At 43.7% G+C, this 17,966-nt stretch overlaps 1 protein-coding gene across 1 annotated transcript in view; it reads left to right on the top strand.

The window, feature by feature from the left end:
* Positions 1-481: 481 nt before the first annotated feature.
* The window catches only part of LOC308660512 (ceramide synthase 4-like), a gene marked incomplete at its 5' end in the record, with an annotated part of 31,589 nt that continues 14,104 nt past the window's right edge, over positions 482-17,966 (top strand). Inside the window, 5 exons of the mRNA XM_081314903.1 lie at positions 482-651; positions 2,241-2,358; positions 2,988-3,106; positions 8,789-8,846; positions 9,142-9,192. Of these exons, the coding sequence (XP_081171029.1) occupies positions 482-651; positions 2,241-2,358; positions 2,988-3,106; positions 8,789-8,846; positions 9,142-9,192 (516 nt within the window). The remainder of the gene's footprint in view (positions 652-2,240; positions 2,359-2,987; positions 3,107-8,788; positions 8,847-9,141; positions 9,193-17,966) is intronic.

Genomic DNA, 17,966 nt, shown 5'->3' with positions numbered 1-17,966 from the left:
AACTTCCCACGGAACTCAGGACTGCCCCCGACCTTCGCTCATTTCGCTGGGACTTGACAACCTGGTTCTTCAAGCTGTTTGGCCCAGACTGAGGAAATTAATTTAATTTAATTTAATTGGGTTTTAGTTTAACTTCAGGGACTGCAATTTAATTAATAGTTTTAACTGATTTTAATTTTGTATGCTATGTATTTTAATTTTCCCTGTAAACCGCCCTGAGTCCTAAGGGAATAGGGCGGTATATAAATTTAAATAATAAATAAATAAAAAGTCTTTCTTGATTCTCTTTGGTATAAGATGGAGTGGCAGACTTTCAAGATTATGCTGTGATACTTGATCATGGAAGAGTTCTTGCATTGTCTGTCCCCTGACATGGGCTATTTCCAAGAAAGGGAGAAGATGGAATAGTGTTGCTGGAGGAGGAAGGGTTGAGGTGGGGACCATTCTTCTGGAAACACTCTTTCTTGTCTTTCCCAGGGAGATGGCACAGCTCGCACAATGGCTTTGGAAACAGGAACATTGGTTACCTCCAGGGGTCACCTGGGAGGACCTACAGGACACGGAGGAAGTCCGCTATCCCCAACCCCGTCACCTCCTCCTCTGCGTTCCTCTCACTCTCGTCCTGGCTGCCCTCCAGTTCTTCTTCGAAAGGCAAGCTCTTGGCCAGCTGAAACTAAGCAGCAGTGGAAGAAGGGGACTCAGTCATTTAGACCGAGCTACATTAAAAATAGATGTTGAGACTCTAGACAAAGGAGTGCAGAGAAGAGCTACAAAGATGATTAGGGGATTGGAGGCTGAAAGATATAAAGAATTCCTGCAGGAATGTCTAGTCTAGTGAAAAGAAAAGACTAGGGGTAACATGCTAGCAGTGTTCCAGTATATGAGGGGCTAGCACAAAGAAAAGGGGGGGTCAACCTATTCTCCAAAGCACCTGAATGGTGGACAAGAAGCAATGGATGGAAACTAACCAAAGAGAGAAGCAACCTAGAACTAAGAAGAAATTTCCTGACAGAACAATTAATCAGGGGAACAATTTGCCTCCAGAAGCTGTGAATGCTCCGTCACTGGAAGTTTTTAAGCAGAGATTGGACAACCATTTGTCTGAAAGGGTATAGGGTTTCCTGCTTGAGGAGGGGGTTGTACTAGATGGCCTCCAAGGCCCCTTCCAACTGTGTTATTCTGTTAAAAGCACTGTCTGTGTCCAGGTTGAATCATGACCACTGGATCAAACTCAGGATTTGGTCCAGTTGCCCTGATTCAACCTTTGGACTAGATGATCTGGTCTTCATTGACATAAAGCACCATCTCTTCATCAGTTTTTAAAATGGCTTTATATTTTAAAAATGAGAAGGCAAGAACAACATGTTTCAATAGGTCTAGATTTAATAATACGTTAACAGATTACTTTTATGCTAGATAAATATTGTATTTTTGTCTTTCCCCCCTTAAGTATGATTTCTAATCACCAGTATTTAAAATTTATTTTACTCTACTGCAACCATTTTTTATTATTGGTTTGTTATATTTCAGCATTTTTTTAAAGGCAGATTATGTTCAACAACTTTGGTATTATGTGTCTGTTGTTCAGTACAGCATGAAACAAGGAAACCTAGGACCAGTTAAATTTAGAATTAAAATTAGAAGACTAGAGTTGGAAGGGACCTTGTAGGTCCTCTATTCCAACCCCCTGTCCAAGAAGAAGAATAGAGTAGAATTATAGAATGGAATGGTATGGAATGGAGTGGAGTGGAGTGGAGTGGAATAGAATAGAATAGAATAGAATAGAATAGAATAGAATAGAATAGAATAGAATAGAATAGAATAGAATAGAATAGAATAGAATAGAATAGAATAGAATAGAATAGAATAGAATAGAATAGAATAGATGAAACACCCATAACTTCTGAATGCATCTTCTGTTCCGTTGATTGATTGTTCTGTCTGCAAATTTCTCCTTATTTCTAGGTTGAATCTCTTCTTGATCAGTTTCCATCCGTTGTTCCTTGTCTGGCCTTCAGGTGCTTTGGACTTTTGGAGAATAGCTTGACCCCCTCCTCTCTGACAGCCCCTCCAATATTGGAAGTCTGCCATCATGTCCCCCCTCCTCCTTCTCTTCATTAAATTAGACATACAACTGTTCTTCATATGTTTTATCCTCCAGTCCCCTGATCATCTTTGTTGCTCTTCTCTGTACTTAGCCAGTGTGTGTTTGTCTGATCCAAACTGTTGCCTTTTCCCAGGAGGATCTGCGCCCCGTTGAGCAAAAAACTGGGTCTGCGAGAGAAGGTGAGGCAGAAACCTTCTCCAAACCCCATCCTGGAAGCTTTTTACAGAAAGTGGAGGAAAAGTCCCCCAAAGGTGAGTTTCTTCCACACAGAGGTTTTGGAAAGTGTGGCTACAGGTGGCTAAAACTCTGGCCTTGGATATAATACTCCTGATTTTCAGGGGTGTTATAAAGTAGACCTCAAACAGCTGAGCATAGCCAGTCATCATATTCTGACTCTGACTGTTGTTTAATGATTTATCCCCTTGCTAAGACCCCTGTGTTTGGCCTGTATAAGTGTATACTATCACTGTTAACATCCCTTGCCAGATAGCAGAACTCATGAAAATACCTTTTATCATCCAGAAGTACCTTTATTTGCATGCAGAGAAGATTAGAGCAAAACAAGATGTGGTAGATGATGAATGGATGGTATTCCAAGGTCAAAAGACAGTAATGATCCTGCCTCTCCACATGTATGGTGGAAGAGTGAAGTACGGAGGAAGAAGGAGCAGGAAGTACATCTCAGAATGGGAGGGGTGAAAGTACGGAGTTAAGAAGGAGGAGGAAGTACGTCACAAAATGGGAGGGATTGGCTGACCACATTAGCATAATGTTGTAATTCCCCCAAACAACCACATGGTGGCAGCACGACATGCATTACATAGTACATAGCACAATCATCATCATCATCATCAAGTTGGTTCTGTGTCCTGCTTTCCAGGAAGAAGTCAATGCCTTAGCCAAGCAGTGTGATCTCCAACCAAGACAGGTAGAAAGGTGGTTTAGATACCAGCTGAATGAGGATCGGCCCAGCTTGACCAAGAAATTCTGTCAAGCCAGGTGAGTAGAGAAATTCTTGGGGCAGAATAGTCAACCCACAGCCCATGGGCAACAGAACATCCTTAACACCCAGTAGGATCTCTGCCTCATTTGACTTTTTAAAGAAGATTGTGGGGTTGGACTAGATGACCTCCAAGACTCCTTCCAACTCTATTATTATTATTGGTCATCACACAGTCAGCCAGATGTTCAGACTGGATTCGGCATTTTTGTCTACCTATTGAGTCCTTACCAAGGATAGGCAGATGTGGATGTTTGAGGGTATTCCAGATCTCGTCGCAGGATGGAAGCAGTTCCTAGTAAGGCCACCTTTTGCAATTAACTAATGGCGAATTTTTCAATGCCAATGATGGTGTTCAAGTGGTGCTCCAGTTGCTTTGGGATTGCACTCAAGGCACCTATTTCTATTGGTACTACCCTTGCTTGCCTTTGCCATAGTCTTTCTATTTCTATTTGTAGGTCTTTGTATTTTGTGATCTTCTCCAGTTCTTTTTTGTCTATTCTGCTGTCTCCAGGCACTGCCACGTCCACTATCCAGACTTTTTTGTCTTTCTTATCGAGAATTGTTAAGTCCGGGGTGTTATGTTGCAGGTGCTTGTCTGTTTAAATTCTGAAGTCCAAGAACAGTTTAACTTTATCATTTTCTATGACTTTCTCTATTTTATGATCCCACCAGTTCTTGCTTACACACAAATGATATTTCTTGCAGATCTTCCAATGCACCATTGTTGCTACTTTGTCATGCCACTGCTTGTAGTCAGTCTGTGTTATCTTCTTGCAGCAGTTTGCCAGGTGATCCACTGTTTCTTCAGCTTCTTTGCATAGGCGGCACTTACTGTCTGTTGCTGTCTTCTCACTTTTGACTTTGTATGCATTTGTCCTTAAGGCTTGGTCTTGTGCAGCCAGAATTAGTCCCTCAGTCTCTTTTATCAACTTTTCTGCTCTTAGCCGTTGCCAGGTCTTGTTATTATCTGCTGTCCCAGCTATTTTTTTAATGTACTGGCCATGTAGTGCTTTGTCTTCCCATGCCTCTATTCTGTTCTTCATTTGGTCTTTCTCGTAGGCCAGTTTGGTCTCTCCAGTAGTCAGTAAGCCTTCCTGATATGCTAATTTCAGTGCATCTTCATCATTGACCTTCAGATATTCTTCCAAAGCCATTTTTTCTTCTTCATCTGATGTACTTAATAATAATAATAATAATTTTATTTGTATACCGCCCTTCTGCCGAAGGACTCAGGGCGGTGAACAGGGCAAACATAAAAGTACAGGAATACAAAAACTAAAAAAGAATTAAACAAGATGCCCAAGTTAAAACAGTAGATTAAAATACATTTAAAATAGCAATAAAACCTAAAGCCATCCCCCATCAGGCCAGGCCGGCTTGTTCGAACAAATAAGTCTTCAGATCGCGTCGGAAGGAGCGAAGGTTGGGCGCCATCCGGAGCTCAACCGGCAAATGGTTCCATAAATCCGGGGCGCCCACAGAGAAGGACCTCCCCCTGGGGGCCACCAGACAACATTCTCTGACCGGTGGCACCCTGAGGAGGCCCTCTCTGTGGGAGCGCACTGGGCGGAGGGAAGTTGACGCCGGCAGCAGATGATCCCTAAGGTACTCCGGACCCATGCCATGTAGGGCTTTGAAAACCATTACCAGAAACTTGAATCTCACCTGGAAGACAACTGGGAGCCAATGCAGCTCACGGAGCAGAGGTGTAACATGGGAGTATCGGGAGACTCCCAACACAACTGTCGCGGCTACATTCTGTACCAGTTGGAGCCTCCGAGTGGTCCTCAAGGGAAGCCCCATGTAGAGAGCATTGCAGTAGTCTAAACGAGAGGTCACGAGCGCATGAGTGACCGTACACAGGGCGAACCTGGGCGAAGGCCCCCCTAGTCACAGCTATTATGTGGTCTTCCAAAGAAAGCTGTGAATCTAGGAGGACTCCCAAGTTCCGAGCCCTATCTACGGGGGGTAATAACTCATAGAAAGAGATGGAATGTTTTGAATATCCTGAGATGCCGGTACGCACAGCCACTCAGTCTTGTCAGGGTTGAGTTGAAGCCTATTCCTCCCCATCCAGACCCGAACCGCTTCCAGGCAATGGGACATCACATCAAGGGCATCACTGGGGTGGTTTGGGGTCAAAATAAAAAGCTGGGTATCATCAGCATGCTGATGATACCCAACTCCAAAACCACGAATGATCTCACCCAGCGGTTTCATGTAGATGTTGAACAGGAGAGGCGAGAGGACCGATCCCTGAGGAACTCCACAAGCGAGAGGCCTCGAGGTCGACCTCTGCCCCCCTGCCAACACCGACTGCGAACATCCCAGGTGATAGGAGGAGAACCACTGCAAAACCGTGCCTCCCACTCCCAATCCCCTGAGACGCTGCAGCAGGATACCATGGTGGATAGCATCGAAAGCCGCTGAGAGGTCTAATAGGACTAGGACAGAGGAATATCCCCTGTCCCGGGCCCTCCAGAGATCATTCACCAGAGCGACCAATGCCGTCTCCGTGCTGTACCCGGGTCTGAAACCCGATTGGTACGGGTCTAGATAATCCGCTTCATCCAGAACCAGAGGGAGCTGATGCGCCACCACACTCTCAACAACCTTCGCAAGAAAGCGAAGGTTGGAGACCGGACAAAAGTTATTTAACACAGCTGTGTCCAAGGCAGGCTTTTTGAGGAGAGGTCTCACCACCGCCTCCTTCAAGACGGTGGGGAAACTACCCTCACTCAAAGACACAGATATAACCGCCTGGAACCAGCCTTGTGTCCCCTCCCGAGCTGCATAAACCAGCCAGGAAGGGCACGGGTCGAATAAACATGTGGTGGAGCTCAACCTCCCCATAATCCTGTCCACTTACTCTGGAGTCACAGGATCAAACTCCTCCCAGATAACTTCGACAAGACCACCCGTGTCCTGATCCTCAGACTCTGCCCAGTCGGAGTCCAAACCGGTCCGAATCCAAGTGATTTTTTTCGGGGCGATAACAGAGGGTCGGAGCGCCTCACCGCTTGTAAATAGTGGAGATGCCCTCCCGGATGTCGATACAGCCCTCTGTTCGTACACCTGCTGCCATTCCCTAACGTCGTGGGAATAGGTAATCCCACGACCCGCTCCAGAGCTCTGGAGGCAACCGACCCCCGCTCCCCCCCTACGCGATCAATCCCGGACCTGGCCTGAACAACGGTTGATGGACTACCCCCCATTTCCAAACAACCATGAAAGATTCCCACCCCCCTCCCTAACCCCACAAAAAATTGACTAAAAAACTAACCAGGGGCTTCTTATTAAATTTGTACCGGAGGCCCCTGCCCCTGCCCAGCCATCTCTCAGGCTCCCAACAATCCCAACAATCAGGGTCCCAACTTGTAGCATTCCACATCCACCTATTTGCCTTGGTAGATAAAATTTATCAATATCACTGCCTGGCTGAAGGGCATGATTCATTGTCATTATTTTTCTGGTCTTCCTATCCATTGCTATTAGTTCTGCTTGAGTCCAGTCCACTATTCCAGCTGTGTATCTAATGACTGGAATTGCCCATGTGTTTATTGCCTTCATGGTGTTTCCTCCATTGTGTTTGGACTTTAAGATCTTCTTCACTCTCTTGATGTATTCACCTCTAATCTTTTCTTTGACTTTAGTGTGCTTGATGTTGTCAGCTTGAAGGATACCCAAGTATTTGTAGTAATCATCCTCATCCAGACTCTTAATGTTATTTTTATGGGGCATCTTTATTCCTTCAATTTTCACTGTTTTTCCTTGTTTGAGAGTAAGTGTGGCACATTTGTCCAAGCCAAACCCCATTGCAATATCTTGGCTATATATACGGATAGTGTTCAGCAGCGATTCTATTTCAGATGATGTTTTTCCACACAGCTTCAGATCATCCATGTAAAGAAGGTGGGATAGTCTGGCAGATGTTTTTGATGTTTGATACCCGTGTCCTGAGTTATCCAGTATTGTTGACAGAGGAAACAGTGCAATAAGAAATAGTGGTGGTGATAATGAATCTCCTTGAAATATTCCTCTCTTGATATTAACCTCTCCCAGTCTCTCACCATTGACCTGCTTCTGTTTAATTTGCATCCACCTCTTTTAACCAAGCCGCATCTTTATTGTATTTCTTTGGGTTATCCCATATCTGCTTCCAGAACTGCACTTTTTCTTCCTTGTCAGGTACTGACTGATTCATTGAAGTTTCTCCATTGATGGATTGGTAGAAACGTTTCTGACTGGATTGAAATTGGAGGTTCTAATTTGAGCTTCGTATCTACTCCTTTTCCTGGCTATAGATATTATTTGCTGCCTTATTATTTCCAGTGCTTCCTTGATCTTCCTCGTTTCTAAGTGGTATTTCTTGATTCTGTGGTCTTCTTGTTCTTCAGCTTCGTTTCTTTCATCTCTTTCATCTAGCTTCCTTGCATATGATCTTAACTTGCTGATCTTATTTTTTAGTCTAACCTTCCTTTTTGTGGTGCACTATTTGATTGTTTTTCTTCTTTCTTGATTTTGTATCCTAGGTATTCTAGTCCAACCCCCTGTAGATGTAATATATCTTTATTTCAGCTAGAGCAGAAATGGAAAAGCATCTCAGAAAAAAGAGCAGTGCTGGCCAAGAACTAAAAATAATATATAGATCCATCCATGACATCAGCAGAAGTTGTTACATTTAAGTTAAGAATCACATTCAGGGAAGAGAAGAATTCTATTGGATTGTCCTAGAGATCAGAATCTGGATCAAGGGCAGGGGTGGTATTCAAATACGTGAACAACCGGTTCTCTGTGTGGATGCTGCTTCCAGAAGTCCATTCTGGGCCTGGGCAACAAAAAATTAGCTACCAGTTCTACTGAACTGGTGCGAACTGGCTGAATCAGATACTACTGTTATAGATACTAAGTTGATGTTGAATTTAATTACGGCAGCGAGACTTTTAGTAGCGCAATATTGGAAGAAGGAAGAACTGCCAACTATAGAAGAGTGGACTTTAAAAGTTTCTAACTTGGCGGAAATGGCAAAAATTTCAGCGTATTTGAAAGACCAATCGCAACAGAGATACATTGTGGAATGGAGGAGATGGATCGAATATATTCAGAATAAATATGGGACTAAAAAGTTTCATTTAGCATTTGAATAAGTACTGGATCTATATGATGCATAACTAGTTAGTGGTTATTTTATTAATATTTTGATGATGGAGAGTTAAAGTGCGACAGAATTTAATGTCTTATTATTGTTAGCATATTTTAGATTATGCTTGTTTGTATTTTTATACCCTGTATTCAGCTCTGGGAAGTCGGGGAGGGGGGAGGGGAGGGGAGGGAGGGGTTGGGGAGAGAGGAGGGGGAGGAGGGGGGTTGTATTTAAAAATGTATTGTAAAACTTTTCAATAATAATAATAAAAAATTAGCTACCAGTTCTCCTGAACTGGTGCGAACTGGCTGAATCCCACCACTGAACAAGGGGTTCAAGTAGAAGAAATGACAAAGTGTGGAAAAGTTATTTAGTGCTTCAGAAGGTGGAAGTGAGGGCTGTTGGAGTAGTGGATATCTTGCACCTCTTTCAGATGAACTAGATGACCTTTGTATTTCCTTCCAGCTTTCAAAGCCCTGAATCTCCTGAACCTGCTGTCCAATTGTCTTGATGTTTTTTTCTCATTGTTTTCCAGCTGGAGAGGCACCTACTATATTATTGCCTTCTGCATGGGGTGGGCCATCCTTTATGACGTGAGTTCCCCCCTTTTGCTACTTCTTGTCAACAGATATTTTGCTACATGTCATTCAGCGGGCAACTCTCATCTGCCTTCCAGCCTCCTACATTTAATGCTTTCCTTTTTGATTAGAAAAAGTTGGGAGTGTGGGGACAGAAGGGGTCCATGTTGTCAACTTCTTTCAAATATCTTAGTGACTGCAGTTGCTTTGTGGTCTCCTTTCCCTTCCATCGTCCCATTCAATGGCAGCTACAGAGAAGTGTGGGTGGGCTGGTGTGATGCGATTCCTAACGAACAGTGTCTTCTTTCAGAAACCCTGGTTCTGGGATTTCCGCAAATGTTGGCTTGGGTATCCGAAGCAGGTAAGGAGTCAAGAGACATTTGACATTTCCATGGAAAAGTGTTCATAAATTAGCATATGAAACTGCAGTACATCCTGCCTGGCCTTCCCAAAGATGTTTATGCAAGCATTAAAAATACAATTTTTTCCACTTCCAGTAAAAAGCAGCACACCTAAATGGTTAAACAATAATAAGGGACACCACATGAGACCAAGTGCAAGCAAGCCATCATCAAATCCTGGGCAAAACCATAGGATGGTGTGGGTAGCAGCAGGAGAGGTGAAACTTAACCACCATGAAAATAGAATAGAATAGAATAGAGTTACAGAAAATAATAATAATAATAATAATAATAATAATAATAATAATAATAATAATAATAATAATAATAATAATAATAATAAAGAATTATGGATGAAACGTGCAACAGTGATAACCATTGTCATGGGGGCACTGGAAACTATGTCCAAAAACTTTGCAAAACACATCAAGAAATTGCAACTTCCTGCAATAACTCCACCAAAGCTACAAAAAACTACGCTACTTGGAACATCTTACATTTTAAGGAGATACCTGATTGAATGATTTCCAGAGCTTGGGGCAGGAACTTAGCAGTATAGGCTGTAGGCTTACTTTTCAGAGGTTTTACCTGCATATAAGGAGCAAAACGGAAAAGGCCAGCGTATAGCAGAATTTAATATGTGGCTAAAGGAGTGGTGTAAAGGAGAAGGCTTTGGTTATATTAGTCATGATGTCTGTAGCTGGTCCAATGAAAAAATGTACAAAAGAGATGGTCTGCATCCATCCAAGAATGGGACTGAGTTACTTGGCAATAAAATCACAGCTTTTTTGGAGGAACATTTAAACTAAATAATGGGGATAGTGAGTTAATTGATACAGAACATCACTGTACCCGGCAATCTAAGAAAATAGGGGAAGCCAGGCACCACACAAGTTATGCAGCAAGTAAACACAGGGTCAGTCATAAAGGACTCAAATGTCTATACACCAATGCACAGAGTATGAACAGTAAGCAGGGTGAACTAGAAATTCAGGTAAATGAGGGCAGATATGATATTGTTGCCATTACGGAAACATGGTGGGACGAAACCTACAAATGGAACACACAGCTAGAAGGATTTAAACTATTTAAAAGAAACAGACTAAACAAAAGAGGAGGAGTAGTTGCTCTCTATATAAGAAATAACTTTATCTCTACAGAAATAGAGCACAACAATGACGAAAACTGTAAACTTGAAAGCATTTGGGTCAATATAAAAGGGGGAAAAAATGACATTGCCATAGGTGTATACTATAGGCTGCCCAACCAAGCAGAGGAAATAGATGAACTTTTTGCTAGTCAGCTAACTAAGGTATGTAAGAAGCACATCACAATAGTAATGGGGGACTTTAATTACCCTGATATCAACTGGGAGAGAAACTCTGCACCAAGTTGAAGATCAAACAGATTCCTGTCAAACCTAGCAGACAACTTTCTCTCCCAAAAAGTAGAGAAGGGAACTAGGGGATTAGCCATATTGGATTTAATTCTCACTAACAGAGATGAAATGATAGAAAGTGTCAAAGCCACAGGAACCTTGGGGGGAAGTGATCATGCAATATTGGAATTCAACATTCTGGAGGCACAAGCAATAGAACACAGCCAAACTAGAGTCTTGGACTTTAAAAGAGCTAATTTCAATAAACTTAGAGAGACCATGGGAAGAATTCCATGGATGAGAATCCTAAAGGGGAAAACAACTCAAGAACCTTGGGAAATTTTGAAAAGTGAGATAATAAAGGCCCAGTCTAGTACAATACCAACAAAGAAGAAAAATAACAGCTCTCAAAAGAAACCAGCATGGCTGCATAAAGAACTCTCTGATAAATTGAAAGATAAAAAGGACAAGTATAAGAATTGGAAAGAGGGGCACATAACTAAGTCAGAATATCAGCAAACACCCCTTGCCTTTAAAGATGAAGTGAGGAAAGCTAAGGCTCAAAATGAACTAAGGCTTGCGACCAAAGTCAAAAATAACAAAAAATGCTTCTTTCAACATATAAAAAACAAGAAAAAAGTTAAGGAAATGATTGGTCCATTAGTGGGGGAAAGTGGCAAGAAGGTGACAAGCAATATGGAGAAAGCAGAACTATTTAATTTGTTTTTTGCATCTGTCTTTACACAAAGGGAAAAAACAGTCCAACCTACCAAAACCAGTGCCATGAAAAACAGAATAGAAACACAAGGCCCTTCGCCCAGTGCGCTCCCACAGGGAGGGTCTGCTCAGGGTGCCGCCGGTGAGAGATTGCCGGCGGGTGACACCCAGGGACAGGGCCTTCTCAGTGGGAGCGCCTGCCCTCTGGAACCAGCTGCCGGTGGAGCTGAGGACTGCCCCCGACCTCCGATCATTCCGCCGGGGCCTGAAGACCTGGCTCTTTGAGCTCTCGGGCCCAGGCTGAGGAGAAATTTTAATTGGGGTTTTAAGTATACAGGGTCAATTTAATATTTTTTAATTTGGTTTTTTAACTTTTGTATGGTGGATTTTTAATTTCCTGTAAACCGCCCTGAGTCCTCAGGGAATAGGGCGGTATATAAATGTAACTAAATAAATAAATAAATAAATAAATAAATAAATAAATAAGATAGGCAAGAAAATGGTGAGCACCTGTCCAGCCTAGACGAGTTCAAATCACCAGGACCAGATGGATTACACCCCAAAGTTCTCAAGGAACTGGCAGACGTGATCTCAGAACCACTGAACTATATTTTTCAAAGATCGTGGAGCACTGGGGAACTACCAGAGGACTGGAAGAGAGCTGATGTAGTTCCCATCTTCAGAAAAGAGAGAAAAAATAGATCCAGGAAACTACAGACCTATCAGCCTGACCTCAATACCTGGGAAGATTCTGGAAAAGATAATCAAACAACAAATCAGCGAACACCTTGATGCAAACGAAGTATCAGAATCCATTTATATCATATTCATAAATGTATGTTTAAAACATTATTGCATGGATTCTGCCATCTCCCGAAGAGAAGAGAATGGATGTGTATTGAACCGGTATTAGGCATTTCAAAGGAAAGGAGAAGCCTTTTGAACTGGGGAAACAAAAGGGAGGGCTAGCATCTGGCTTGTGTCACGGAAGAGAGCAATAAACATAAAAGGTCCTAAATTCCTTTTTCCCACAAGAGGGATGATACGAGAGAAAGGATGGGGGACTGACCAAATGGGGCTAAGGGGGGGTTAAACCGGGAACTCTATATAAGGGTTAGTTCGTGGAATAATATTAAGTCCTGTCTTGTATTCCTACAACCAAGCATGCCATAGTAAAGATTCTTTTTGGAATAGATTTGACTCCAAGAATTTTGTCTTCCTAAGACGTGGTTTGGGGTGGGTCCTGACATTAGACAGGACTTGCACTGAAAGTCAACCTGGGAAGAGGAACCTCTTCCCATCATATTCCTCCTGGGAGGAAACGGCGGAGCAGTACAAACGAAAACCCCGGTGGTCGATGGGCGTTGGAAGGAAAAGTGAGTGGGAAAAGGCTTCGGGAGAAGTGACCCTGAGACGGAGCGACCACCAACCGGAATGGAAACAAAAGATGGAGAACTTCCTGCACGCCAGTGAGGAAGAGTGGATTCTGGAAAAAGCTATTAACTTGATGAAAACAACCCTGAGCTCACTAAGGGAGGAGAGAGCTGGAAACCGCAACCGACACAACACCTGGGGTCGCAACTGGAGGGGTGACGGAAGGGATCCAACACCTGAAACCCCAGGGCCGTCCAATGGAACAGGAGCCACTGACTCAGCGGTACCCAACCACCCCAGACCCACAGACGGGGATCGAAATGAGGAGCGATACACTGCGGCGCAGACAACGCTCCAGCCAAAGATTCCCGCCCCTGGAAGCAAAGTTCAAGGGGGAGCCATCACGACTGGGATTTTTCCTAACCCAAGTCCTCAGCTACATGGAAGAGTACGGACGGGACATCCCCAGTGACAAAACGCGCATCCGAATTGTGCAATCTGCCCTGGATGGGACGGCTGCAGACTGGGTGGTGAACCTGCATGACTCCCACGCCCCAGACTCAACGACTTCAACTGATTCATGTCATCCTTGAGGCGATGATTTGAGGACCCTTTGGCTGACTGGAAGGCCCGGGAGAGAATCAAAATGGTGAGGCAGGGCAGGAGAACAGTGGCCGAATATACCCAAGAATTCCGAGCCATCGCCAGCAAGCTGAACTGGCCAGAAGACATCCTCCTCAGCCATTTCAAAGACGGTCTAAACTACGACCTGTATGATGCTTGCCTGCCTCGAGGAGACCCCTACCATCTCGACCACTGGGATGTCCTGGCAGAGGAAGTGGAAATAGACCTATTGAAGAGACAACGCAGAGGGCCGCCTGCCACTCGAGCAAACACGTGAGGGGGAAAACCCACCGGCCACGGCTAAAAAATCAAAGGGATGTTTCAATTGCGGGAGAGAGGGCCACCGTGCTGCAGAATGTCATTCGAAAGCCCCTCCACGCAAAACAGAGGCGTCATCTTCCAAAAAGCTGGGGAAGTCTCAAGGCAACCCAAAAGAATCTTCCATGAAGGGGACAGAGGCTGTAGAGTCCACAATTCCTGCCAGGAACTGGGATTGGACTCCGGCCTGCACCGCAGGGACGGTGGACAACTCGGAAGACAGCTCAGAGGGAGAACCATTGGTAAGTGGACCCCTTCCACCCATTCTTAAGACAGTGACTATATTAGCTTCCCCTATGCCTGAAGCAGCCAAAATAAAAGCTCTGATAGACTCTGGATGCATCCGCTGCCTTATCAGCCCAACGTTGGTGGAGAGATTGAGCATCCCAGTGAGGAGGCTAAAACAACCAATCTCTTTTAGTCAATTAGATGGGACAATAGCAGGGGGAGGACCAGCCACCCTAGCCACTTTACCAATCGACCTATCACTGGGGCCCCATGAGGAGGACATAACGTTTATAGTGGCCCCAGGCATGGAATGCCCAATGATTCTAGGACTGGAATGGCTGAAGAAATGGAACCCCGGGATAAACTGGAGGACTGCAGAACTCAACTTCCCAAAAGTGGAACAGGAAAACGTAAAACCCCCAAACACCCCCCTAACCCAGAGGGAGGAGACAACAGCAGTGGGGAAAGAGAAGGGGTTACCAGAGATACCAGAGGAATACAGGTACCTGGCTGAGGTTTTCAGTGAGGAAAAAGCAGATGAACTACCGCCCCACAGACTGCACCATAGAATTCAAACCTGGGGCAAAACTCCCAAAATCCAGGATGTATGCCATGAGCCCAAGGGAAATGGCAGAAATGGAAAGATTCATAAAGAAAAACTTAGAAAGAGGATTTATTGAGCCTGCCAAACCCAAAGTGGCCGCCCTGGTTCTGTTCAGGGAGATGAAGGATGGTTCTTTCTGCTTGTGCGTATATTACCAGAACCTAAATACAATTAGTGAATGTAATCTGTACCCCCTTCCCCTAATGAAGGATATGCTATCCCACCTATCGAAAGGAAGGATTTTTACCAAACTAGACCTGAGGGAAGCATACTACTGTATTAGGATTAAGGAAGGAGACGAATGGAAGACTGTATTCAACTGCCCAATGGGGTGTTATCAATTCAAAGTATTGCCATTCGGACTGCAAGGGGCCCCCGCAGTCTTTATGCAATTAATTAATGATGTGCTAAGAGAGCACCTATATAAGGGGGTACTGGTTTACCTCGATGACATCCTTATCTTCACAGAAACCAAAGAGAAACATATCAAACTAGTCAGAGCAGTCCTGAAGAAGTTGCGAGCTGCTCATTTATATGCTAAATTATCGAAGTGTGAATTCCATCAGGAAAAAATCGACTATCTGGGATATCGCATATCTCCAGAGGGCATCGAAATCGACCCTGAGAAGGTCAGGGCAGTACTAGAGTGGGCACCCCCCCGCACATGGAAGCAATTGCAAAGTTTCCTGGGCTTTGCAAATTTCTACCGCCAATTCATCCCCGCATTTGGCCAAATAGCAATGCCCCTCACAAATTTGTTGAAAACAAAGGGGGGTGGTCACCCGTGAAACCCAGCCAGCCCCTAAAATGGTCAATGGAATGTCAAGCAGCATTTGAGAGACTAAAGAGACTCTTTTCTGCGGAACCTGTACTTAAACACCAAGATCCCAACAAACCTTTTGTAATACAGGCAGATGCGAGCGACGTAGCAGTCGGAGCCGTATTACTACAGGAAAATCATGAGGGGGTGTTGCAACCTTGAGCATATACATCCAGGAAACTTACAGAAACTGAACAACGATGGCCAATATGGGAGAAGGAAGTATTCTCATTAAGGTGGTCATTATTAACTTGGCGCCAATTTTTGGAAGGAAATAAAATACCTTTCCAGGTCTGGACTGACCACAAAAATTTAGAAGCACTAAAAATGCCCAGGAAACTCACTCCTAAGCAAGCCCGCTGGTCCCAACACTTTCACCGATTCAATTTCACTCTCAAACACTTGCCGGGGGGGAAGAACTTCCTGGCAGACGCATTATCTCGCATGCCCCAATATAATAGCACACGGGTAACTGACTTTAAACCCCTCGTACCAGAACAACAACTGGCAGCACCAGTCACCACCAGGACACAAGTAAAAATGAAGCCGGAAGTGGATAGCCAAACCGGAATAGAATTCCGAAAGTCCTTGGAAGGGGACGAATGGTTCCAGAAAAATAGGCATGTGTGCACTATTAAAGATGGGTTACCCTGGGTGGGTGAGAAGCTATACATACCTGCCACCCAGAGGACCAATTTCTTGCAACTGTGCCATGATACAAAATCAGCAGGACATTTCGGGTTTGTAAAAACATTACACTTAACTAAAAGGCAATTTTGGTGGCAATCTATGAAAAAAGACATAGAAAGCTATGTGAGCAGTTGTCAAATTTGCGCAATGGCCAAGAGGTTACAAGGGAAATTGCCAGGACTGTTACAACTGGTGGCGAATCCCTCAGCCCCATGGAAAGAAATAGCCATGGATTTTATTGTAGAACTACCAGAAAGCAACGGAAACACTGTTGTCTGGACTGTCACTGATCTGTTCTCTAAACAAGTCCATTTCATACCTTGCCCAAAAATTTCAACTGCAAAAGCATTAGCAAAACTTTTCATACAGCATGTTTACAGATTACATGGGGCACCACAACGCATCATATCTGACAGGGGGGTGCAATTTACCTCAGCATTTTGGAAGGAATTTTTATCTCTGTTAGGAACTACCCAAGGACTGACATCTAGTCATCATCCTCAGGGGAACGGGCAAGTGGAACGGTCTAACACAGTACTTGAGCAATATTTAAGATGTTATATAAGTTTCCAACAGTCGGACTGGTCGGACCTACTGCCTTTTGCAGAAGTGGCATATAACAACGCAGTTCACTCCAGCACAGGTTACACTCCTTTTCAAGTAGCCACAGGTCAGAGCTTCAACCCCATACCTGATCTAACCCCAAAAGAACCGGTAATTCCAGAACTAAAGGAATGGATTGCTCAGTTACAATACACCTGGCCTATTGTCAGAAAAGCGTTAACAGAGGCTAGATTAGCACACAAGACACAGGCAGACAAGAAAAGAACCGATCCCACACCGTTCAAGGTGGGAGAGATGGTATATCTGTCTACAAAATACCTTAAGTCTCTCCAACACTGTAAAAAACTAGGACCAAAATACATTGGACCTTTTCCAATTAAAAGAATCATAAACCCAGTTACAGTTGAATTAGGACTACCTAAAAATCTTAGACGAATACAACCAATCTTTCACTGCAGTCTAATAAAGAGAGAACAACAATCTCCCCTATGAACAAAAATTCCACCACCACCACCTCCCATCATGGTGGAAGTGGAACAACATTTTGAGGTGAAAGAAATTCTGGATTCCAGGAAACATCATGGAACAACCCAATATTTAGTGGCTTGGAAACACCTCTCCTCCTCAGAAAATGAATGGGTCAGCAAACACCACGTTAAAGCACCAAAGCTGCTTAAGAGATTTCATACAGAATATCCGAACAAACCGAATTAACATTTACATATGTTTTTTTTCCTCTTTCCTTCCCCTACAGATGGACACATCTTTTTTCTAAGGAGAGCGGACTGTCAGAATCCATTTATATCATATTCATAAATGTATGTTTAAAACATTATTCCATGGATTCTGCCATCTCCCGAAGAGAAGAGAATGGATGTGTATTGAAACGGTATTAGGCATTTCAAAGGAAAGGAGAAGCCTTTTGAACTGGGGAAACAAAAGGGAGGGCTAGCATCTGGCTTGTGTCACGGAAGAGAGCAATAAACATGAAAGGTCCTAAATTCCTTTTTCCCACAAGAGGGATGATACGAGAGAAAGGATGGGGGACTGACCAAATGAGGCTAAGGGGGGTTAAACCGGGAACTCTATATAAGGGTTAGTTCATGGAATAATATTAAGTCCTGTCTCATTTCCTACAACCAAGTATGTCATAGTAAAGATTCTTTTTGGAATAGACTTGACTCCAAGAATTTTGTCTTCCTAAGACGTGGTTTGGGATGGGTCCTGACACAAAGTCATCACTAAACGTCAACATGGGTTTGTCAAAAACAGATCATGCCAGACAAATCTTATTACATTCTTTGACCAAGTGACAAAACTAGTGGACCAGAGGAATGCTGTAGATATAATTTACTTGGACTTCAGTAAGGCATTTGATAAAGTAGATCACAACCTACTACTTGATAAGATAGAAAAA

This window comes from Vipera berus (genome assembly GCF_964194415.1).
Source record: "Vipera berus genome assembly, chromosome: 1".
NCBI lineage: Eukaryota > Metazoa > Chordata > Lepidosauria > Squamata > Viperidae > Vipera > Vipera berus.
The sequence above is the reverse complement of the archived record's forward strand: the minus strand, read 5'-3'. Positions and strand labels throughout refer to the sequence as shown.